The sequence below is a fragment of the Aphelocoma coerulescens genome, chromosome 21 (assembly GCF_041296385.1).
Source record: "Aphelocoma coerulescens isolate FSJ_1873_10779 chromosome 21, UR_Acoe_1.0, whole genome shotgun sequence".
Classification (NCBI taxonomy): Eukaryota; Metazoa; Chordata; class Aves; order Passeriformes; family Corvidae; genus Aphelocoma; species Aphelocoma coerulescens.
Window position 1 is genome coordinate 5,025,199 of NC_091034.1, and position 22,932 is coordinate 5,048,130.

The 22,932-nt window shown below is 47.4% G+C and overlaps 1 protein-coding gene across 6 annotated transcripts in view; it reads right to left on the bottom strand.

Annotated features, from left to right (window-relative positions):
* The window catches only part of CAMTA1 (calmodulin binding transcription activator 1), a 219,495-nt gene that overhangs the window by 95,591 nt on the left and 100,972 nt on the right, over nt 1-22,932 (bottom strand). For all 6 annotated transcript variants that reach the window (XM_069034861.1, XM_069034852.1, XM_069034855.1 and 3 more), the window contains one exon: nt 13,736-13,807. In XM_069034861.1, coding sequence (XP_068890962.1) covers nt 13,736-13,807 — 72 coding nt within the window. The remainder of the gene's footprint in view (nt 1-13,735; nt 13,808-22,932) is intronic.

Below are 22,932 nucleotides of genomic sequence, written 5' to 3' on the forward strand. Positions count from 1 at the left end.
AGAATGTTAAGTGCTCGGTAGGGTTCTTTAAAGACCATCCAGTCCCAACCCTACCTTGTCGTGGGCAGGGTCAGCACCCACTATCCCAGGTTGTTCCAATCCCTGTCCAACCAGGCCTTGAACACCTCCAGGGTTGGGACACCCACTACCTCCCTGGGCAGCCAGTTCCAGTGTCTCATCACCCCTCCAGTAAAGAATTTCCTCCATTAACCTAAATTTCTCCTCTTTCAATTTGTACTCATACACACATCCCTCCCCATTGCGCTACAGCTTAATTATAATGCTCTCACAAAGAATTTCAATTTATCCTACCATGGGAACAAGCTCTGTAATGAAAAGGCTTTATTAAAATAGAATGTAAAACATGATATTAATTAACGAGGCTGTGCAGGTGTGTTCATGAACGTGGCCGAGCTCTGTTCACACTGAAGGGAGATGGAGCTGGGGTCAGCTGTGGCATAACACCCCATGGCCATGCAATGCCACACACCCTGTCGTGACACCTTGCACAGCCAACAAAATGCCGCTGCTCAGGTTTGAATTCAGATGGGAAAAACCATGGAGCACCTGCAGAGAAGATGATAAAAATGTGCTCCTGGCAGGAATTCAATGAGACTTTTAAAGCAGAACCAGCCCGTGCTGTGCTCTCCACCACAGCACCTGAGAGATCTGACCAGGCAGAATTTCGAGGTGAGAATTAGCACGGACCAACAGCACTTAAGGTCAGAATGCCTTATCACACAGAAAAACATGAGCTTAAAGACAGGCCTGTCTGACACTGACATAAAACTCCTGCAGATGGAAAGCCAACGAGAGCCAAAATGTCACAGAAGACTCATCTAGCTGCAGTGAGGTTCTCAACAACTTGCAGATTGTGTGGGGTTTATTTTTTTAGTTTTTGACATTCGGCTCGAATCTGTCTCCTTTATTATCTGGGTGTTTGCAAACCTGAAGCACCCCTGTGCTGGTGGCTGCTGGAGCCGCAGCAGAAAGATACCCTCACAGTTGTGTGATGGCTGCACACGGTGCCAGGCCACAAACAGCCCCAGTTTGTCTCCTCTGACAGGAGCTCAGGGCACTGTGGGATGATATTCTTCACTCCCTTCAGCCAGCTTATTTGCTGAAATGCAGCAAATTATACTGCAGCAGGTGCGAGCATTATGCAGGGCTATTAAAAGGAGGCTGTTGGTATCTTACTCATACGTCAACAGAAGAAAACCCACCGGTGATATACGTTCACAGCCGCGTTAGGCTTGGAGGTATTATCGGAGGTACAGCCTGTGTGCAAATCCATTCTCAGGGTCTCTTTTGGTAGAGCAGAGATATTTATGGCTGATTTTTATTGTGTGGGCCAGATATACCTCGGTGAGTAAGCTAATCACTCCAGGTACACAAAAACCATCAGCAGATCTGTTAGCCAGCCCCAAGAAAGGCTGTATCCCATCTCATAGCTCTGGTTCAAGGAAGCCTGACCCTGCCCCAGCAGATCAGAACCCCCAGCACCCAGCACCACTCTGGCAACTCTCCCACACCCCTGCCAAAAGGGGCATTTCCTGACTTCCAAGCAATTAACTTTGAAATAAAAACTTAGCACAATCTTACGCTGAGTTTTAATACAATTATACAGAGCTCTATGTAAAAATGCAAGTAGGAAGTGTGGTTTGTTCTGCTTGCAGGAACTACATGTGAGCACCCCCTCTGCATGGCAGAGCTGCAGCTGTTATACATACACACAGCCAATTTTTATGGCTCAGCTCTAAGCCTCTGAAAAATAAGGTTTATAATAGAAACCCTGACACCATCTAAAATATGGCAGCACTACTGGGTGCTGCTGGAATATGGCCCTAATTTATAAACCAGGGAGAAATCCTGTTCCATTTTGAAACTTAGAGAGAGTAATCTAGAAAAAGGGTAAACCACAGGAAAAAATGGTAGTGTTGTCCATGAGCTATAGTGTCTAGTCCATCCAACAATTCAAAAATAAAATAGGATGCCACAATATTTAGGCCACACACTGAATCTTGGACTGTCACAAAATAGAAACATGGTGTATCCTAGGACGGGGGTATGTTTCATAGAGCCATATGCCATTTTCCATACTTCTGGGTAGTATTTTTCCAGCGAGAATCTGATATGAGAACACTAGAAGTAAAGAAAAAAAAATTACTAGAGAAGTAGAACCCAAACCCTTCAGTTTTGCTTGATACAATAAATGTTTTTGCAAGAGGGCTTCAGTGCACTCCGTTCTAAATTGAAAGAAGTGGTGAAGCAGCAGATTGCTCACTCACAGGAGACACAAGTTTATCACTAAACCTTAGGAAAAAGCTCTCGGTTGCCTTGAGGCTCCAGCTTTGCATTAAAATGCATTGAGGAGGCGGTGATTCAGGGGGCAGTGGACCAGAAACCTGTTTGAGATATTTCTGGTGCCCCTGAAACACTGAGCAAAGGATTCAGCCTCAGGATTTCTGTTTGGAGAGTGACTCTGTGCCTCCTCGGGCACCACAACCCTGGGACACCACTCCCAGCACCAGGTGGGAGGAGGCAGTGGGACAAACGCCTGTCGCAGGAAGTGCTGCTCGCTTGCAATTTTGGGGAACAAACAGGAACCTTTTGGAGCAAGGGTTGGAAATTAAGAGGCCAGTGAGGATTTCACTCATCACTGTCACTTGCTCCAAAGCCTGGGAAGAATTCTGTCTCTTCTTCCCTACACACCAGCACTAACCCATTCCAGATACTGGGATCACATCCTGATACAGCCCAAAGGGACATTATTCCCCAGCAAGGAATGATGCTTTGGGGGTTCACAGGTCTACCCTGCAATTTTCATTGTGGTCATCCTGGCCTTCCTTTCCTACTTCCCCTAAACTGTCTCCTTTTGCAAGCTGAGCATCAAAGGAGAATAAATTCAGATTTATCACACTTTTCCTGCTAAAACTATTTCCCAGCAGACTTGTTACAAACCAAGCACACCACGTTCTTGTCGGCCACATCACTGTCCACCAACCTGGCAACATTTACCCCCCACTTGACTGAGCCCTGAGCCCTCTGTGTTCCTCATGAACAAAAAGCAGGATTTGCTTGTGGAAAAAGCCAACAGCAGCAGCCCTAAGTAACACTCCACAGAGCTGTGCTTCCCCCCTAAACCTTCCCCACAGGTGCTGCAGGAATGCCCGGGATGAGGGCAGGAGAGGGGCTGAGCTCTTCATGAGCTGTTAGCAGGCTAACGAGGGCATCTGCAGAAGGAATAGGCACTAAAACTGAAACTAGATACAAGATAAATATCCCAGAGCTGGATTTCTTAAAAAAGATTCTGCTGAGCTATAGTTCCACATCAAATTTTTATTGAATACATTTTCTTCTGAGAATTTGTGCACTAAAACCAGTCAGAATCATATGAGAGGAGTATAAATTTCATGTACAGTTTTCACTGCAAACATCCTTCAAGAGAAAAAGCAAAAGCACTTTCTAATCAAGCCCGCAGCACATCCTCTCCCTCCTCCCATGGAACCCACGTGGGCGGGTGGGAACTGGAGCCCAGGCAGCCCCAGTCGCTGCAGCACTGGGGCAGTGGGGAGCTCTGGGGAGGGATGCTCTGCCTGAAGGTTATGGGGACAGGGACACATTATCTCCCCTTTGCCATGCCCAAAGGCAATGCCTAGGTCTGCTTCGAATAGAGTAAAGCTGTGAATAAGGTGACATTTTAAAGCAGTTTATATTCTTAGCTGACAATGTGAATTCACACAATCTCAGCAAACTGTTGTTAAAACCCAAACGTGACACCGCCTCTTCTCCCAAATTCAGAGTTGCCCCTCCAAAACTTACTTGGTCACGTTATTTTCTCAGTCTGCTATGGATTTCCTATTGGATTCTACAAAACCCAAAAATGAGGGGCTGGTTCCCTGGAAGGACGATGTTTCTCACCATACAAGTGATTTCAGGTGACTTTGAACTTGAAAAGGCTCTAGGATCTGAAATGCTATTACAGACAGAAAAGCTATTTTAGTCAACTTCTTTTAGCAGCATCCCAGCACCCAACACTTTTAACTTGCCTACTCCCCAACAACTACAAGGTGAACTCAGAAAACCTTCTTCTCTCAGAGGTTTCCAGATTTGTCGCCATAATGTGAACTTCAAACAAGTCTAAAATCCAGCACCTTTCAGCACTTGAGCAAGTCATGGTGGATGTGTTGCCCAGATGCTCACATGGCTGTTCTTCCCAGGATATTGAGCTACCTGGACCCCTGAGAAGAAAATTACACGGAAGAAAAGGTCAATAAATGGCAGAGAGGAGATGACATCCCATAATAGTTGTAATTACTGTTTATCAGAGTGCTGCACTGCACAGGTAGCAGGTTACAGGATGTATCTGCTGTATTTTTCCATGAAAAGAGGACACAATACAGGACTCAGAGTCGATCTCATGACACATGTGTCTGCTGTGTCACAGGACGTGCCACACATTCACATCTCCTCCGTGGAACCAGTGACCTTGAGAGATGTTGCATTCATTTTTCTTTCTGCGTATTTTTGTGGTGAATTTATCTTTCAATAAACCCAAAAGAACAACAGCATTTGACACTGGAGCTCTTTGTGCCAGTGCCAAGCGCTCCGGGAGGAGCTGGGGCTGGATCTGCACCTCGCTCAGACTGTTCATAGCAGAACTGATGTTGTGGCTCCATTCTCCACTGGAGGCCAAGGAGGGGATGGACCTTCCATTAGGATTTCTTTTCCTATAAAGTTTTACACTAGGCATGTAAAGCAAATTCCCAGCAGGACAGGTGCAGGAAATGCAAAAGCATGGGATGCACAAAATTTGACTGATTATGTTTCAGAAAGTCATTAAATATCTGTATGGGGGCACTGTAAAACCAGACACAGGCGTCTGTGCTGGTCAACAGCGGTTGAAAGACTCTGAGATGCTTGGCTGAACCAACCTGACAAGGTCCTTGGACTCCAAAACACTCAAGACACCAGTGCTGTGTCTCAAAAACAGCAAAATCCCTACAGAAAGTGGCTGAAGTCTAAGTTATAGAGAGGAATGAACACCAGTGTTCTGCATTCAGAAATAAAGGCCGCGATTACAGAGCTGTTGATGCCAGCTTTTGAAGAGTGACACAAACAAAGCTAACTGAAGAATGGTGAAAAGCCCAGCAGCCTCCTCCCTCCCTTCTCCAGCAGAGAGTGCCTGTGATGGCTCAACTGAGGTAGAGATGGTGATTGTCATGACAGCTCAGCAGAAGAGCAGTGGTGTGTGTGCCATCGGTCTGGCCAGGCAGCACCAGGTACTGTGGGGATGACTGGGAGCAGCCATTCCCTTCTGCCACATGACAACAAGAACAATAGGAAGACACATTGAATCCAACAGACTTATTTTGTCCTGGCTACATCACTGGGAAATCTACCTTCCTGGGAAGAAGAGATTTTACAGCAACTTAAACTGATAAAAACTTCAACCTCTATTTTACTCTGTCATGCTTTCTTTGCTGCCCATGGCCAATAACCAGAGTGAGCCAGCAGACAGTCGTACGATACACACCCCATGGCAGCACGAGGAGCAGAGGCAAAGCTGACATTTAATGGAAAAAAATGTACGGTGATAAAAATTGTGCACTTTTTCCTTGACACAGAAAATGATCCCCTTAGGAACAACGCCTGTTCAGAAGCAAAAGCCATTTAGGTTGGTCCTTCCCCTCTGGCTTTTGCCCCTTCACTAATATGCTAAAGAAGACCATTGAATGATCTCACAGAGGACTAAGGCTGTGATCCCTACACACCATTTCCACGGCCTCAGAGGTGAGCACAGCATTTTATAGTGCAGACCATGAATTTTGGGCTGCTTTTTACAACCTTTACTGACTTTCACTAAGGGTAGTGCACCATGTATACATTCAGGGGTCTAAGAGCCAGTTTCCCATCCATTGGTCTGACCCAAGACATCACCATGGGTGTGGCGAGAGGGATGCAGGGATGCATTGGAGGTGGGATGCAGGTGGCAGGATGCAGGTGGCAGCTGCGGGAGGTGACAGGGACGGAGAGTCTTCACATCACTGAGGCAGTGCGAGACAGAAGAGGCATCACAGCTTCATTAACCCAGGGCAGCGCAGACGTCAGTGACAGCTGAGGCAGCCAGTTGATAGAAAGGGAGTAGATACTCCTTCAGAAATGAAAGATTATTTTGAGAATAAAAGCAACCAGGGTAATAAGCAAGACGCTTACAAAGGCAGAGGAGAAAAAGAAGAGCATTCAAACCTGCAGGCACCTGGGAAGTGATTTATCCAAAACACTTACAAAAGTGTTCCTTAACAGAAAAAATACAGAGGGTAAGTCACTACAGGCCAAAACACTGCGTATTAAAGGAAAAAATATCCCACATTAGAAAGAGAGACTTCAGCCTTGGCAGCATCTGCTCCAAGTCGTCTGCTGCCCACGCCAGAACGAACTCCAGATCTCTAAACTCAAATTGTAATTTGCTGCACTACAGAATTCCCAACTCAAGCCCCAATTGTAACTCTCCAGTGAGGGTGAAATTCCAGCCAACAGTATAATACATTCACTGACACCTGCAGACCTAAGAATTGACCAGGGAGGATGTGGATGAGCTCAGCAGAATTGCTGCATTGCTCCTGCAAGGCTCGGTGTCCTACACTGGGAAAGAGCTTCACTACTGCAAGGTGCATAATTTAATAAACCATTAACTCAAACCTGAGGTGAAGTAAATTCAGCGTATTATATATTTCAAAATAGCATTAGAATTCAATTTAAGTGTCACCAAAAGCCTAATCCTCAGTATACAGAGCATATTAATAAGTGTCTTGGAGCCCGTGGTTTGATTTCACTTCCAGCTGAGTTGTGCTGCCGCATGGCTGCGATCCCTGCCGCGAGGATGTCTCGGTGACAGCATCACTGCCCTGAACCAGAGCAGAATCACAGGGATGACAGTCCCGCTCTATGGGGTCGTCCTGGGAGAACACTGGAGCAAAAGTAATCCTGCTTCCAGTCATGTCACTTCTTGGTGTCCCTGCTGAGATGCTGCTGTTCCCCAGTGACAGCAGGCCTCTTGCAGGGTCCCCAGGAGCCCCTGACCCAATTGTGCTGTCGGGTCCCTTTGCAACCACAGGGGCAAAACCCATTTTAGCTACGGCAGGGGCTCCTCTTCAAGCTGAGCTGCTGGATAAGGCACAAGAAGCCGCTCTGTGGCTGCCCCCCGGCCGGGCCATGGCGCATGGCAGGGCTGCAGCCCCCGAGAAGGGACAGAGCCACTGCTTTCCCTCCCCCAGGTCAGCCATCCAGGGCAAATAGGGCATCATTTCCACCAAGAGCCAAAAGCACAAAACCTGCTCTCCCTTTCTGTGGGTGTTGGACATGTTTTGGCCTTTTCTCCGTCACCCCTGCCAGAACTTCTCTTGATCAGCAACCCAGGCACATCCCCCAGCAGTTTGGGAAATGCATCTCTTCTATAAATGACAACAGATTATTTAAGCAACAACTAAAGCACTCTGACTGCTTTTTAGTTTGCTCGCATTAACATCGGTCTCATATATCTAGGGAACGAATCCGGGATTTTCTTTAAAATGGTGGAGAGCGGTACAAAAATAGAAGCCTGCTTGTCTAAAATAAAGTTATGTGTTTGAAAGGGTTGGAAATTGTTTTTTAATCACAGGCGTCTTTCTTCTGGAATATAATCCGCCATCTATACATTCTGCTCTTCCACCCAATTTCTCAGGAAAATGCAGCAAGTGTGTTAATAAATAATTTATAAAAACATTACAAAAGATAAAGCACTCCTGCTAAAATGTTTCCAGCCTTTGACACACCAGTTCATTTGTAATCCTCTTTGCCTCCCCTTCACTGGAACATCAGCAGAGGGTTTGTGCTGCTGCTCTCGCAGCCCCACTTCACCCACCCTGCAGAATCTCTGGTTCATAGGGATCCAGGCAGATACAGGGCACAGTCCAGCCCAAGCCACAGCTCTATGTTATCTACTGTAGATTTCTGTCATGGAAAATGTTTTTCACGGAAACAACATCCTGATTTATTTTCGCAGTCTCACGTGTGAGGATGGCTGCAAATGCAGGCAGCTGTCCCAACAAACAGGGCTCCAGGGTTTGTCCTTTCTCCAGCAGCACACAGGCTGTGCTCTCTGTGACACAGAGTGACTGGGAGCACATGCACAGGACACTTTGCTTCTCTTACATGTTTGCTCTGAAATTCACTTTCAGGAGTCAGTATGTTAGACACATGACCAAATAAAAAAAGTCAAAATAATTAAACTGGACAATTAGTACAAAAGAGTTCACAGAACCCCTGGAATTTCAGTTGGACTGAGCAATAGTTTTTACACAGCTCTACCGATTCCATGAGTATTTCAGATCTTTAATGAACCCTGAAAAACATGATGGGAAGTCTTGAGACACAGCTGGTCCAGTGACTGCAAGGCAGCAGAGACACAGCAACAAGTACAGTGCCTTCAGAAGAGCTGTTGAGAAGATGAAAGGAGGGAAAGAAGAGAGCATCCTTTAGAGAGATCAAGTCAAAGGCACGTTAAGGAAGCACGAAAAGGGTATCCACAACTTCCCCATCCTCTGAAAATGCTTGTACATCGTGAAGCCCAATGACGACACGAGAGGACTGACTGCTGCATCCTGCCAACGTCTGATACCAACAGCACCTCTGCTGCTGCAGCTCAGAGCTACATCAACACAGAAGACAATTCTGCTCTCCTGGAACTGCTGTTTGCTCCCCCCACACTTACTGTCTCCTCTCCAGCACAGCTCCACATGCATGCAGGGCACTGGGAACAGGAACTGAGGCAGGTAAAGCACAGCTGCTGCACAAGTCTGCTCTGTGAACACCCACCTGTATCCTGAGCACGCTTGGGACGTGAAGCCCCACTGGCGATAGTTTGGCACCACAGACCATGCTCTGCTGGACTTCTACACCACTTGATTTCATCACACGGGTTAAAACTCACTTTGGGAAAACGTGCCAGCATAGCAGCAACAGTTTATAATCCCATTAGCAAAAATGCACAGGCTCCTTGTGCCGGGGCCTCACTCACACCCCACCCCCCAACAGACAGGACCCAGCTAAGTGCCCATGTGCAGCACAGCATCCTCTGTGCTTTATTGCCCAGCCACTTTTATTTCACCCAAATGAAAAATAAAAACCCATTACTAAGCAAAAGTCTTGAGAATTTTTATGAGATTGTAATGCTTCCAATTTATGTTGAAAAAGCCCCAAATCCTCAAGCTGTCTGTCGCTGCTCCAGCCAGGGACGCAGGAGATGCTGCTGATGCAGCGGAGCACAAGCGATCAGAGAGGGAAATGCTACTCTGATGGGGTGCTATCAAAAAGAAATGGGAAGGGTTTCCTCTTGTTTAGGACATAATGGAAAACCGAGGCAAAAAAATACAGAACAAACACTAAATTTCTGCAGGACAGTGACAGATATCATGTAAAATGTTTTAAATTATTTTTTAGGTCTCGATATTTTCTGCCCACAGCTTTCAGACAAGATGTATTTTAGGAAAGGAACACTCAGGGGGCATCAAGCATCAGTGCAGACATTCATAGTAACAAACTGCTGAATATTCAAGTGTATCAGAAGGGAGAATTTGGGAAAAAACAGAGTAAAGAGAGAATATTGCCAAAACCTTTGACATTCCATCAGTGCTTACACATACTCTGCAAGGCACGGCTGGTGCACACAGACCCGCAGGAACGGTAATTAAAGACCACTGCCCAAATACTGCCCACCACCAGTGCCCCCACAGCATCTCCCACTTGCTCCTTCCATGACAGACATCCTGCCTGGATATTACACCTGGCATGACTGCTGATGTCCCTGACCTTCCCCTGCCATCTCCTACCCCACAGGAAAGCATCCCACGATTGCCATGGCTGCTGGGAGCATCCTGTGAGTGTGTGAGCAATAAAGATGAAATGCACTTTTCCCGCAGGCTCCCAGAGAACTGGATTATCACATTTCAGCAATTACTGCAAACACTGGATTTACAACAGGGCTCTGTGGGGCTCTGGTGTGTCCCCGTGCCTGCCTAGCTCAGCCTGCATCCCACTCTGCTTCCTTGGCTCACCTGCCAGAACAGTACCACTGACACTCTTCTGCACCAATTCTGAATTATTCAGTGAGCAGTTAATGCATGTGCAATGTGAAACAGCCCTCTGCTGACAGACCTCTCTCCAAGGCTTGTTAGTCTTAATTTGTTCGACTGGCCAAGAGGTCTAAATTTACAAGTTTTTAGCATGATCCTATAGCATGATCCTATAGTTTATGTACTTCTTAATTAAGAAAAAGGGCAACACTTTTTAAAAATGTATTGCCTCCCATCCCCATAGCACCTGAACACCAGCACTAAAGAAGACATCAGCACCTGCTACAGGCAGGGTGGGACACGATGAGCATCCAACGAGCTCAGCATCTCCAGCTGCACAGCACAGGAGTGGCAGTGAGCAAGGGGCCCATCGCTGCCGATGGGTGAAGGCAAAGCTGCCTCCGTAACCCTGGCAAGCCGCAGCCCGTCCGGAAGCCTGGCAGCCAGATTAATTTTCAGTTCCTGGGGTGCCAATTTCCAGTGCACAGAAGGGAACATTGCATTTTCCTGCTCAGCTGTGCCAATGTTTGAATTTCATCCGTGTCTGAGAATCCACATTTCCCCTCCATTAGTCAGTACGAGTACAAACAGGGGGTTTTCTTCTTTTTCCATTGACACAAAATCTGGTACTATGCTGAAGGTCTAACAGGGGCAGCCTGAGTCCTGCCAGTGACAAACCAATGCACTCGGGGTCACAGCTGCGCCAAAGCCTCTGCAGGAGGCTGGGATCTGCCATCACCCACATTCCAAAAAAGGTTTCAGCAGCTCTGCTCCACGCTCAGTGAACTGTGGACAGCCAGGGCTCTGCATCTTCTCAGAAGTGAACAGATAATGCCAAACAACAAAAACTGAAGTACTGCTGAGGAGTCCTCCCCAGCAACCTGTGAAGAGGCCACCTGGGTCCTCATCCCCGTCTTCTCTGCCTGTCACTCACAGCATGATCTCGTATTTCTAGAGATCAGAAAATCAAAAGAAAAATATGAGAACCAAATATAGGAAACCACCACCTTGGGCATGCTTCCTTCACTCAGGCCCAAGAGTGAGTGTCCAAGGCAGCATCCATGGAAGGGGCTGCCAGCACCCAGGGCTGGACCATCTCCAGCAGGAACACACCAATGCTGGCTTGACAATTACAACACCTATTACAAACATGAAAGGTCTTTGGGGTAATGCAGCATTTAAAATCCGTTATCAAGAAAGCTTGGAATGTCTCAAAAATGTGAAACCCCTTCAGAAGAGAGAGGAGGTGCAGGCCCCATGCAGCAGACCCCAGCCACAGCCACCACCACCATGGTCTCTGCTGACAGCATGAGAACTTCTAGCAGAGACCTAGAAAACCGCATTGTGCAGCTCCAGCTGACTGGTTCTCATTTCTCATCCCTCTGACCGGTCTGCAGGGAGCAGGCACATCATGTCAATCATAAACGACAACACAAAGTTGTTTAAGTAAGAAATCAGATGCCATCATATAATTAATGGCTATGGCACCGTGTAAATGCATGAGAAAGGCTGTGAGTCCCTGTGGCTGGTTTGAGTCCTGGCCTTTATGCTGCAAAGGCAAGGCGGAAAAGATCAAGAAAAATTGCACGGGGAATTTTAATCGATATCTAACCTGACAATAGGATTTGGAGGAAGATCATCCCATAAAACATGGGTGGCATTGCAGACTAATTGTATTTACTCCCCATTGAGCAGAGACTCACAGACAGAGCACTGCATGTCCCAGGAAGGTGCTGAATGTCTCCCCAGACCAGGGAAAGTCACCCATGTGGCTCTGTGAACTATAAAGCCAAACATGTTGCTGGAGGTTAATGTTACACATTGCCCTGGCTGTACCTATTTTTCAATATCAAACTCATTTACCAGGGCTGTTGAAGTGAAAGCTTCTGAAGGAGATACACAAAACACCTTCTCTCTCTCTGGTGTCACTGCTCCTGAATTCACCATGGAGCTGAACACAAACACTGCGCAGACGATAGAAAATATTCTTGGCCAGCTCCTTTCTGCCGACTGCATAACCTTGAGCGCATGACTGAAGGATGCCCGTTTATGCCTGGGAGATGCTGCCATGAATCACAGACCCCTCCTCCTCCCACAGCGAAGGCACAGCATGTCCTTGTTGAGGAATACCAGTCTACCACAGCCACAGTGAGACGTCCTGCAGCACATTTTATATAAATAGGCTTCTAAGAAATGTACTTCCCATCCACTCCTCTTGATAAAAAGTGATTACCAGAGCAAAGAAAAGGACTAAACATCGATGCACATCCTATGAACGTGATGGGGCCAGACCTTGGGGAACAGCTCAGAGATCCTACAGTGCTGCAGTGCAACCCATCAGGGAGATGCCAGCTAAGTGCCACAGCAGCCAGGGCCAGCAACACGTCTAGAGAGCACATCACAACAAGAAAAAGTAACACAAAGCTCACAAATGGAGAGAAGTGACCTATGGGGGCAGGAGCTCTCAAGGGGGATAAGCACAGCCGTAAGAGAACAGGATCGATGCAGTCACGCTGCGTTTTCAGAGGAGCCACAATTCTCTGTGAGGTGCAGTGCTGCTCCCACCACTGCAGCCAAGCGTCTCCTCTTTCCTTGCACGCAACATTTATATGCCGTGGATGCAAATGGAGCTGAGAGCACACAGACAGCACAGAGGAGGGGGACATCTGGTGCATGTCCGTGGTGTGGGCACCATCCTCTGTGGGTTGTGAGGGGTCAGTCCTGCCCCAGTGACAGCAGCAGTGTCTTCTTTTTTAATATGGAAGTGGAATTGCAAAACCAGGGAGAACCAGGAATTATTTTCCATTTGCTTCTAGAAACAGATGTCACTTTCCTCAAACTTGTTTGTTTTCAGGACCATGGGAGTTTAATCTTTGAAACAATATTATTACAATATGTGTCAAGTGCTATTTCCTAACAAAAGAAAACAAATTGCTTCCACTTTGTACACCATGGTAACCAGTCAAGAATGTGAACAGCTCCTCAAAGGTGGGGTCAGCAAACACCCCCCCCCCGGGCAAACTCCCACACTTGGTCCTGCGAACACCCCCACAGCCCCGGGGGAGCTGCCCAAACCCTGTGTAAATAAGAGGAAAACTTAGCTTGACTCCTCCCGGGACTTTGCTGTTCCCACAACAGCCAGAAGAAAAATCATTGAGTGACTCCAAAATACTCCCTGGAAACTAAACATCTCACCGGAGGAAAGCAGATCCACTGCAGGGCCAGCTCCAAGGTTCACCCCATATTCAAACACAGCCCAGGGTTCTCCTCAAAGTCAAGCACAGCCCCGGGCTGATCTCTCTCCCACACCATGGCATGCCTGTGCAGCATTCACTTCAGCCTTGCTTCAGGATGGAACGACACAACCAGAAACCTCCAGAAAGTCTCACTTGAGCCAATTCCACGTTTAGGAAACGTCTGAGCTGGCATCAGCTCTGTATTGCTACAGAAAATATATAATCTGTCCAAACAGAGACATACAACTAAGAAGACCCATTTCACCTTCAGACAAACAAAATCCCCCAGGCAGTAAAACATGGAACGCTGATCCCCCCGGCAGCAGCTGAACGTGGCCACAGTGGCTCAACCAGGTGACCCCAGGAGAGAACTCATTGTCATCCTACCTGCAGAAGCCAGTAGCACCTTCTGTGAAACGTGGGGATGATGGAGGAATGGACGTAGCAGCCATACAGGCACTGGGGACACAGAAAGAGAGAAAGCAGAGTCAGGTTAGTGGAGGAACCATCCCAAGAGGCTGCGCTGGGGATGGGGCATCAGCGCGTGACCCACGAATGAGGACATTGTTCTGCTGTTGGTCTGGGGCTGGTGACACACAACACAGCACTGTGGCACCCCAATGTAAGCACTGTAAGCATTGCTACAGGTCACAGAACCCCCCTTCACCCAAGGGTGGCCATCCTGGACTGGCCAGAGCAAACAGGGGCTCCCATGGTGCTCAGCACCCTGACACAGACAGGGTTGGTCTGGGGGCTGCCTTTCAATCTTCGCTCCACTGTGTTTTTATTTTTTGGCAAATACAACACGTTCATCTCTTTTTCCATGGTTTATCTCCTGGGTATTTCAACTGAAAATGTTGTGTTTGTAAACTGAAAAAACTGCTGTCAGGTATTTTAGACAGCAAAATACAGTTTGTTTCTTTTCTTCTTCTTCTTTTTTTTTTTTTTTAATGAATTCTGCTTCTCTGATTAACTGAAATCAGCAAGACCGAGGAAATCTTTCTGCAAGAAAAACACTGCATTTCCAGTACATTAAAACTTTTTGGTTGAAAACCAAGCCCAGTGCCAACCCAAACACACAAAACTGGTTTTAATTGCAAAGATTCCGAGTGCAGAGGGGGGCCCGTGCTGCTGGACATGCGCATTTGGTGAGCACAGGGGAGGCTGCGGCAGTCCCCCCTCCCCAGGATCACTGCTCACAAGGTCGGCCTGAATTAAACAGGATTTAAGGACTGGCTGCTATCACCGAGTTATTTTTAAAACACAAATGACAAAGATTAATAATGTTTTTAAAATGTGTCAAGGGTACATTCTACACACTGAAATGCAGGGAGGAAAAATAGAGGAGGAAAAAAGCCCTGCAGAAATAATCCAAAGAAAAGCTTAACATTTAAATCCCTCCCCAGGGTTGGGGAACAGCCGCCCTGACAGTGACTCCTGGCACATGGCACCAAGGGCTGCACAGAAAGGTCTGCAGTGTTCAGTTCTGCTGACTCAGAGCTGGTCCCCCCACTCCAGAAAGCATCTTGGGAGGTGCAGCATCTCCCAGTCCAACCTGCTTCCCAGTGAGGATGGGAAAGCTGATCTGGAGCCACTGGAGCAGCCTTCAGAGCAGCCAGGGACATCCATAGCACCTTGTGAGATATGCATCAATCTATTTCAGCACCCCCTGACTTGCCTCCCACCCCAATTTGCAGTGGAGTCGATCGAAACTTCGCCCTGATTAAAACAAACCCCAGCACTGGGCTCTGTGCAGCTTATGGTGCACAGCAGGCAGGAGCACTGCCCTCCCTCTCCAGAGCTGTCTCGCAGATAATTCTAGAGCTGTCAATAATGAATCACACAAAAGCCTCCCACCTCCATGAAACTGGTTCTCAACATTTCAGCAAACTGTTAAAAAAATCCCAACAGTTCACAGAATTCAAAAAGCACACAGAACACAGAAGGGATCTCTTAAATTTTTCTTTTTTTTTTTTTCCCCATGCCAGCAGGACATGGGAATCGGACTCTGGATGGATGTTTTGAGGCTGGATGTCCTAACTTGGACAGCTGGGATGAAGAGGACCCACACACTGAGCAAGCTCCTGGCCTCGGAGAGACAGCAGAGACTGTCCCCACGGGCACTGAGGGGTACCACAGCAGCACAGAAACACTGCAGGGGTGAAACAGACCCTGGGAGCCCAGCATGTGGAGTGAAGGCAAAATGAGTGATGACAGCAATAAAAACTACATTAATTTTTGGATAAAAAGAAAAAGTTGATATAAATAGAAACCTAGGAAATCTGTGTGTCATTGTTTTGGAGGATTTTCAAGATTAATGGGTTAAGCACTGTGGATGACACAAAATCTGCAGCCTGATGGCTCAGCATATGGGGGCTGTGGGGAGGAGGGGTGTAGGATGTTCCTATACTTGGATCTGCTGACCCCTGCCTTTGGCCCCGGGATGGCCCAGGGCTGCTGAGCACCTGGCCAGCTCAACACCTCCCTGCAACTAATGAGGAGAGTGGAATTACCACCCTGCCTGGCCAGAGCAGACAGGTAACCAGGGCAAGAGTAATGCCTTTAGCTAAAGCAGTCTTTAAAATGAATTCTTGCTCAAAACAGGCAAAGGGAGTTTCATTGGCTGGGTTTTCTTTTATTTTTCTAATTATTTTTTTAGTGGGAAGGTAAAAGCTGCGGAGGCCTGTGTGTCTGTGGAGATGTTAATGCCAGGCTGGGCACTCAGCCAATGCATTAAGTGAAATCGAATTCCTGAAACCAGCTTTAATCAGCAGATTTTTAAGGTTAGAATGACTCTCTCCTCTGCAAGGCTTGCCAAGGTTAATTCTGTCCTGAGCAGGCTGAATTAATGGGCTGGACAGGGGAGAACATTTTTTTTCATGATTCTCTTTTAAGTTTACAAAACCTCTAGGAGAAGAGAAAAGGCATTTCTGAGCTGTCTGAGGAGAAACACCACCTCAGCAGCTCATTGACTGCTGTGTGGAGAACACGGAGGGGGCCGGCATCAGCCTGACCCCAGAGGAGCCCCGGGCAGCACTGGCCAAGAGACACCAGGCTGTGGGGATGCTCTGACCTGCTGCTGGGTGCCCATGGTGGTGGCCCTGTGGTCCCATTCCTATCAAGGAGTGTGTCCTTGGCCCTGGAGATGACCCTGTGTGTGTGGCCAAGGATGCCCTGAGCACAGACCGTGTCCTGCCGCTGTGGGGGATCCCTCCTGTGCAGCTCCCAGGGATGAGACCCCCACACCTGCCCCAGGAGACAGCTGCAGGCACCTTCTGCGCAGCCCCAAACTGGTGCTGGAGGGTCCAGCCCTGCCAGCTCTGCTGCGGCTCATCCCTTTACAATTCCAGGGGTAATTAAAGAGAAAAGCCTTCTCTGGGCAGCAGGGGAGAGTGTGCAATTACAGCTGCCTGCCCTGCCATTTGTATGCAGTGCACATCTGGCATTACCAAACTTCTGAAAACTGGAGGAAGGGAGGGGGAATATAAAATCAAATTATTAGTGGATTTTTTTTATCCTGAGCTCCTTAAAGTGATTGTGGCTTATTTAAAAATAATGCAATAACGCTGAGGTGTTCTTCCTTAACAAGCATACCTTGGGAATGGAAACAAGAAAGCAGGAGAATCAAAAATTCAAGATAGGGTTGGACAGGCTTTGAAATTCTTCTCCCCAGTGAGTTACACGAGTGGATATTTAAAAAAACCTAAAAACCGCCTAGATTTTGTTCAGATTTTCACACTGAATTCCCAATTCCCTTAATAAGAAGCTAAATCAATCTTTAGAGAACAAATCACGTAAGACCTATGGCTGTACATTATTAAAATATACTTGAGTAATTTTCTGGTGGTAAGGCTTCAACTTCCAACACCCTGGCAGCCTCTGGATACCAGGAGCAGGATCTGTGCAGGTTATTGAGGAAAAAGGACCGTGCCCTCTGCTCCTGGCTCCATAGTGGTGTTGGGCAACGTGCTCAGCCCAGCAGCTGATCAGCTCCCTGGTACATCCCCCTGCTGCTGGGATCTCCCTCTGTAATTACTGACCATTTCAGAGCTTCCTCACCAATATCCATGAGGGAGCAGCACACTGCTGGCAGTAGCAGCACTGCTGCCATGGATCAAACCTCCATAGGAAGCCAAAAGAGGCGTTGGCTTCACTCCCCTCATCATCCAGATGACAGGGTACAGGTCTCCTGAAGCAGTGGCTGTATCTGAGCCCAACCACGCTCTGCTCTCACACTTGCCTGCTGTAATCAGCACGCACTGGGAAGGAGCAGCGGCCGTGCAGCACATATGGATTCACAGGCATGGAAGGGAACCTGGAAAAGCAGCCTGTAAGTGCTCAGATGAGCATCCTTCAATGCAGCAACCTCTGTTTTGGTGATACAGTCAAAATGCAATTATAAGCCCTACTCTCCCATCCCTATCATGATATTTAAGAATCATCCTGTGATTTTATCACAGACATTTCCATAATCTGTTCTTATAGGTACCACTGCTATCCCATTCTCTTCACCAACTTTTCCATATCCAGCAGAGACACTACCCAATCTTCCTGAAACCTATTCCTCTGGATAGCATACAAATCATGACCAGAGGAATATGTCAGCTATTTGCAGTGATACATTTGTTTACATGTAGGAGCGATTGTCCATCTGTTTCTGGAACTAGCACCCACAAAAACCTCTGCTGATCTCTGAGAGGGCAAAACCCAGCTAGAAAAGCGAGGCAGCTGAAAACTGGGCTTCTTGGCCACCAAATTAGCAACCACTGGGGAAATCCCTCACGTTTTGTGTGTCACCTCTCTTCTCAAACAGACCAGAAGTGAGCGCCTTCTGAGATTGGGTTATCTTGCAAGAGATAATCCTTCCTTCAGGACAGGGATGCTGAAGCCAAAGCCACATTCCAAATCCATTCAAACGTCAGATGAGGCTCGTCCCTGTCAGCTGCGGGAGCTGCGGGAGCTGCGAGAGCTGGGAGACAGCGGCGGCTCCCGCCCACTCCATTAATCAGGATTCAGCGAGAAAAGCCAACGTGCTGCTATAAACCCCCTGACTCGATGCCAGCACCAGGCGCAGGGAGCCACGTGCCATCAATCTTCCCTTGTCCTCCCGCAGCAGCGAGACGCGGCCGGGGGGGACTGACGGGGGCTCGGCAGGCGGGCGGAGCAGCAGCCTGGTGGCAACTCTGGTAGGGCACAGCAAGCCACAGGCACGCTGAGCAGACAGGGAGGCGACAAGAGATCTCAACATTTCCCCGTGCAGACTGGCCCCAGTTCAGCTTCTTAAAACAGTAAACAGGGAGGGGAAACCACGTCTGAACCCTGGGGAATCCCAGGGCCAGTAGGCTGCCGCAAGAGCTCTTATTTTGACTTAAGAATTGTCATAATATACGAAGGCATCCAAAATTTCCCATTACTGCTGCAAATCAAAACTAAAACGCTGCTAAACGTGTTTTCTCACTCATCCTGGAGAAACACAGATATTAGGCTTGGATTTTCCTCTGACGTTCATAAATAGCAACTTTGATTCAGCACAGCACAAAACCACGTGCTCAGATCTCAGGCTGGGCTGAGCTGCGCTGCTGGCAAGGTTCGCCTTTTATCGATGTCAACACAACTTAAGCAATTGCTTACGGTTTGCCAGGTTGGGCAAGGAGTCCGTGGTACTGACAGCAGATTCCAAAACAGTTCTTAACATTTCTAGGCAGCTGCAAAACCCAGAGAACCTGACCCTTCACTTTTCAGCTGTGGCATCACAGCGCTGTGCAGCCCCGGGCACTGCCCACTGTGCAGGCACTCAGCCTGGTGCAGGGATTTTGGGTTTAGTCCTGTCACCTCTTTTGCTGACACATTTCAAACCCCCCATATGCCCTCAATGCCACTGGCAGCCATACCCAGATGATAGTTCCTGGTCTGAGCCCAAAGCTCTCATGTGATGGCTGATCAAGGGAGGAGAGGTTACACAGCCTGTGCATTGCAGGACTTTGTCACTTCTGGTGGCTTTTGTTAACAAATATTGTTCTGTTTACCTCGGGACTCGTTAGAAAGCAATTTTTGAAATGTTCAATATTTAATGAAATATTTAAATGTTTAATGGGTTCTTTTTCAAACCCTGTTTTCCCTCTGTGGGATTCTGAAGTCTCTGCAAGGATTGCAAGGTTTTAACTTTCTCACTGTTAGAAATGAATCCTCTAATGACATTGGCTTAACAGCAGAAATCGGTGTACATGGGGACTGATGCTTCCACAGGCAGCAACACCCACTGCCCGGCCCACTGCAGGATCATTGGTATGCATCCCCACACCCCCACTGCAGTGCCTGACTCTTCATAAATGCATATTTCTTTATTAATACGGGGATACTTTAATCTCAGTCTAATTTTACCTTTAGGGAAGCTCTATCCCGAGACTGCCAAGAGCTCAGACCCTCCAGATGCAGTGGTGTGATTTGTATTCAAAGCAGCAGGTCTATCTGTCAACATGTTTGTCTCCCTTCTCTGCCAGCTCTTATTTATAATCCCATTCAGATTAATGAATGACAGTAGTTCTCATCACAAGAAATTTGATTAATCAATTTAAGTGCTTAATCACCCTGGCCTGGGTGAAAAGCGTACTGGAGGGATGCTGTCTGGATAGGGGCAAAGTTGTGAGATGTAGGAGGAAAACATCATCATTTTCCCTTGGGAACAACTCGAGCCAGGAGTGTGCACTGGATCCTTGACGGGATTACGAGCTTTCCAAGAGCTCAAAATTTCCTTAGGGCCAGCAGTCATGGCCAATTAGTAATGAAATATCCTTTTCAACCCACCTCCTGATCTGACACAAAAGGCTTCACACTATCCACCTCACTCCCTGCTACTCGTGTCGCTCAAACTGAACCCAAAAACTGACAATCATAAAACCCCCTGCAGGGTGATGACCAGGATGACACACCTGGGCATCCCGCAGCATCCCACTCCCCATTACTCCTGCCCATCACTTTTCTGTACCTCAAAGACTCTCACAGCCTGGCTGTGTCACCAGCTTGAATACTCCAGAATAATCTCCAGAGTTTTCTGGAGACCTGGGAGATATTTCATGTGACTGATAGGAGCAAAATCACTGATTTGTAGGAGAGAGGCCACACAATGCGAGCACTGCCTGTAGGCGCTCTTGCGGATACTGTGAATGACATGATAAACCCAAAAAAACCTGGAAACTCAGCTCCAAGCAGGCTGTGCTCAGCCAGGTTTGCAAGATATGGGAATTTTCCCTGAGAAGGATTCCCACATTCACCTCCCCTACCTATACTCAAAGGGACTCGGAGGCAGGTGACCTGTTTGGACCTGGGCACCAACAGGGCAGCACGAGCTCTGCGGACAGACCGCCTGATGACACCTGTGTGCAAGGGATCACTGAGAGCAGATCTGGGTGACACATGCTCCACATGAGAGCCAGGCTCCCATACCTTCAGATAAGGGAAGAGCATTCCCAACATCCCTGATGTGAGTGGGCAGTTAGTAAGAGGAAAAGTGGTACAAGAGGCTGCTCCAACTCCACAGGGCCGTGTTCTAAACCAGCACTGCCTGGGTGGTTCTCCAGTGGGATACAACCAACCTACAGGACAGGCATTGCCTGGGTCCCTACACACCACCAACCCCTGCAGCCTCCGCCACCTGTGCCACCCATGCCACCCCTGTGCAAGGGCTCCCTGACTGTCACCACACGGTGAGAAGAACCGTGAGCTGGAAAATCGTGAAGCATATTAATGTCACACTGAAATATGACACAATCCACAGAAGTACTTTATATTTATTCTCTTTTAGAAATGTTAGAAAGACGATATAATGAGAACACTGCAAACAAGTCAAGCATTTTCCTCCTAATCTGGCAATAAAAATGTCAAAGAAATGCCTAAAATCCTAATAGGAGAACAAAAAAATAATGGGCTGGGCTATAACAAGGATTTAGCTGCAACTTTACTTGAAGGCTTTAATCATGTCTCCTACAACATCAATGGAAAATCAGATACAAAGCTGCGTGAACCATTAATGTCTGTGTTGGTTGCCTTAGCTGCTGGGGGGCTGAGACTGAATGGATCAGGCAGAGGCTAATGAAGATAGGTTGAGGTCAAAATACCTTTATATCTGGGGAAGCTTTGCACACAAAAAACACACTGAGCTGGTCTTGGTGAAGACTTGATTAAGGTAGCAGATACTGTGATAAGAGCAGCACCACATCCCCAGCCCAGCTGCCTCCACGGTGGTCATCACAGGGAGGCTGCACCCAAGTGGGAAATCTGGTTATTATCTGTCTGATTCTCTTTTTTGGGAAAGAAAAAAGACCGTCACAGCATGGGGGAACCAGACAAAATGTGACAGTGCCCTGGGGAAATGCAGGCTGAGATGGTAGTTTTGCAGACACACGATAGAAACGAGCCACATCTGGAACGATCCCACGGCGTGCAGGGCGTGAGCACATCGCACAAGGGACGTTTGTCTGACATGTTCACTGTCTGTCTGACATGGGCAAATAAGGACAAGTCTAACAAATCCAACTTATAGGAAATATATAAATATCTAAGAGAACTTTTGGGAGCTATTAATTATACACGCAGTTTTATCTTGGATTAATTTTGTGCTGGAATGGACAAGAAGCCTTTGCTGGGATCTTTTTTTGGCAACCTCCCTTGGGCAAAATCGGCCCTGAAGCTATCTGCAGACATCCCACACTGCAAAGGGCTCAGGTTCTGGGTCCTGTTCTCTTTGCTCCACTTGCTTACAATTAAGAGCAGTAGGTGCTGCAGTGAGTGACTCCATCCCATGTCCATCCCTCATTTCAGGCTCTTTGCAAAGGTGACACAGTTCCACTGCAGCTCCACACAGCCTGAGCAGAGAGCACAGGGCTGTGGAGTGGCTGGGTGCTCCAGACAGGGAGCTGCCAGTGGAAGCTGATACTCCCTTCCCATTTCAGGAGGCCATTTAAGGTCTTCAGCAGCTCCTGAATTCTGAAAATTGAATCCAAGTGCATAGAAAACTCAGAAGGACCTGACTTTCAAGCCTCCTTCCAGAGAATCCCTTTATTAAAAAGCATTTACACAACCTAAAACAAATTATTATGTATGTAAGTACTAAATCTTCCCATTCTGATTTAAAATCCTTACAGCTTCACTAGTGCTCACAAGCGGCGGCAGGAGCTACAGTAAGCAGGCATTTAAGAATGTCTTTCTGGACAAGCTGTTGTAGATATACTAAGTTTATACTGCTTACAACCAACTTATCAATATTTCATTCCTGTCCCAAAAACCCAAACAGAAAAGCATTAATTTCTCAAGATTACTGCACCAAAATTTACTGAAATTCACTACCAGCAAACAGCTGAGTGTTTCTGACATTCAATAAGCAGTGAAAAGGTCAACTTTTACTTGCATTAATTTTTTATCAGAGAAGGGAAATCTAGTTTTCATGACAGATAATGAACATTGGAAGAGGTCTGCTATGGCAAGATACACAAAATCGGGGGGTACTCCCCATATGAGCAGTGGTGGAACCTCAGAGCCCTTCCTGGTGCCTACCTGAGGTGACATTATCACTGGGATTTACCTGAAGT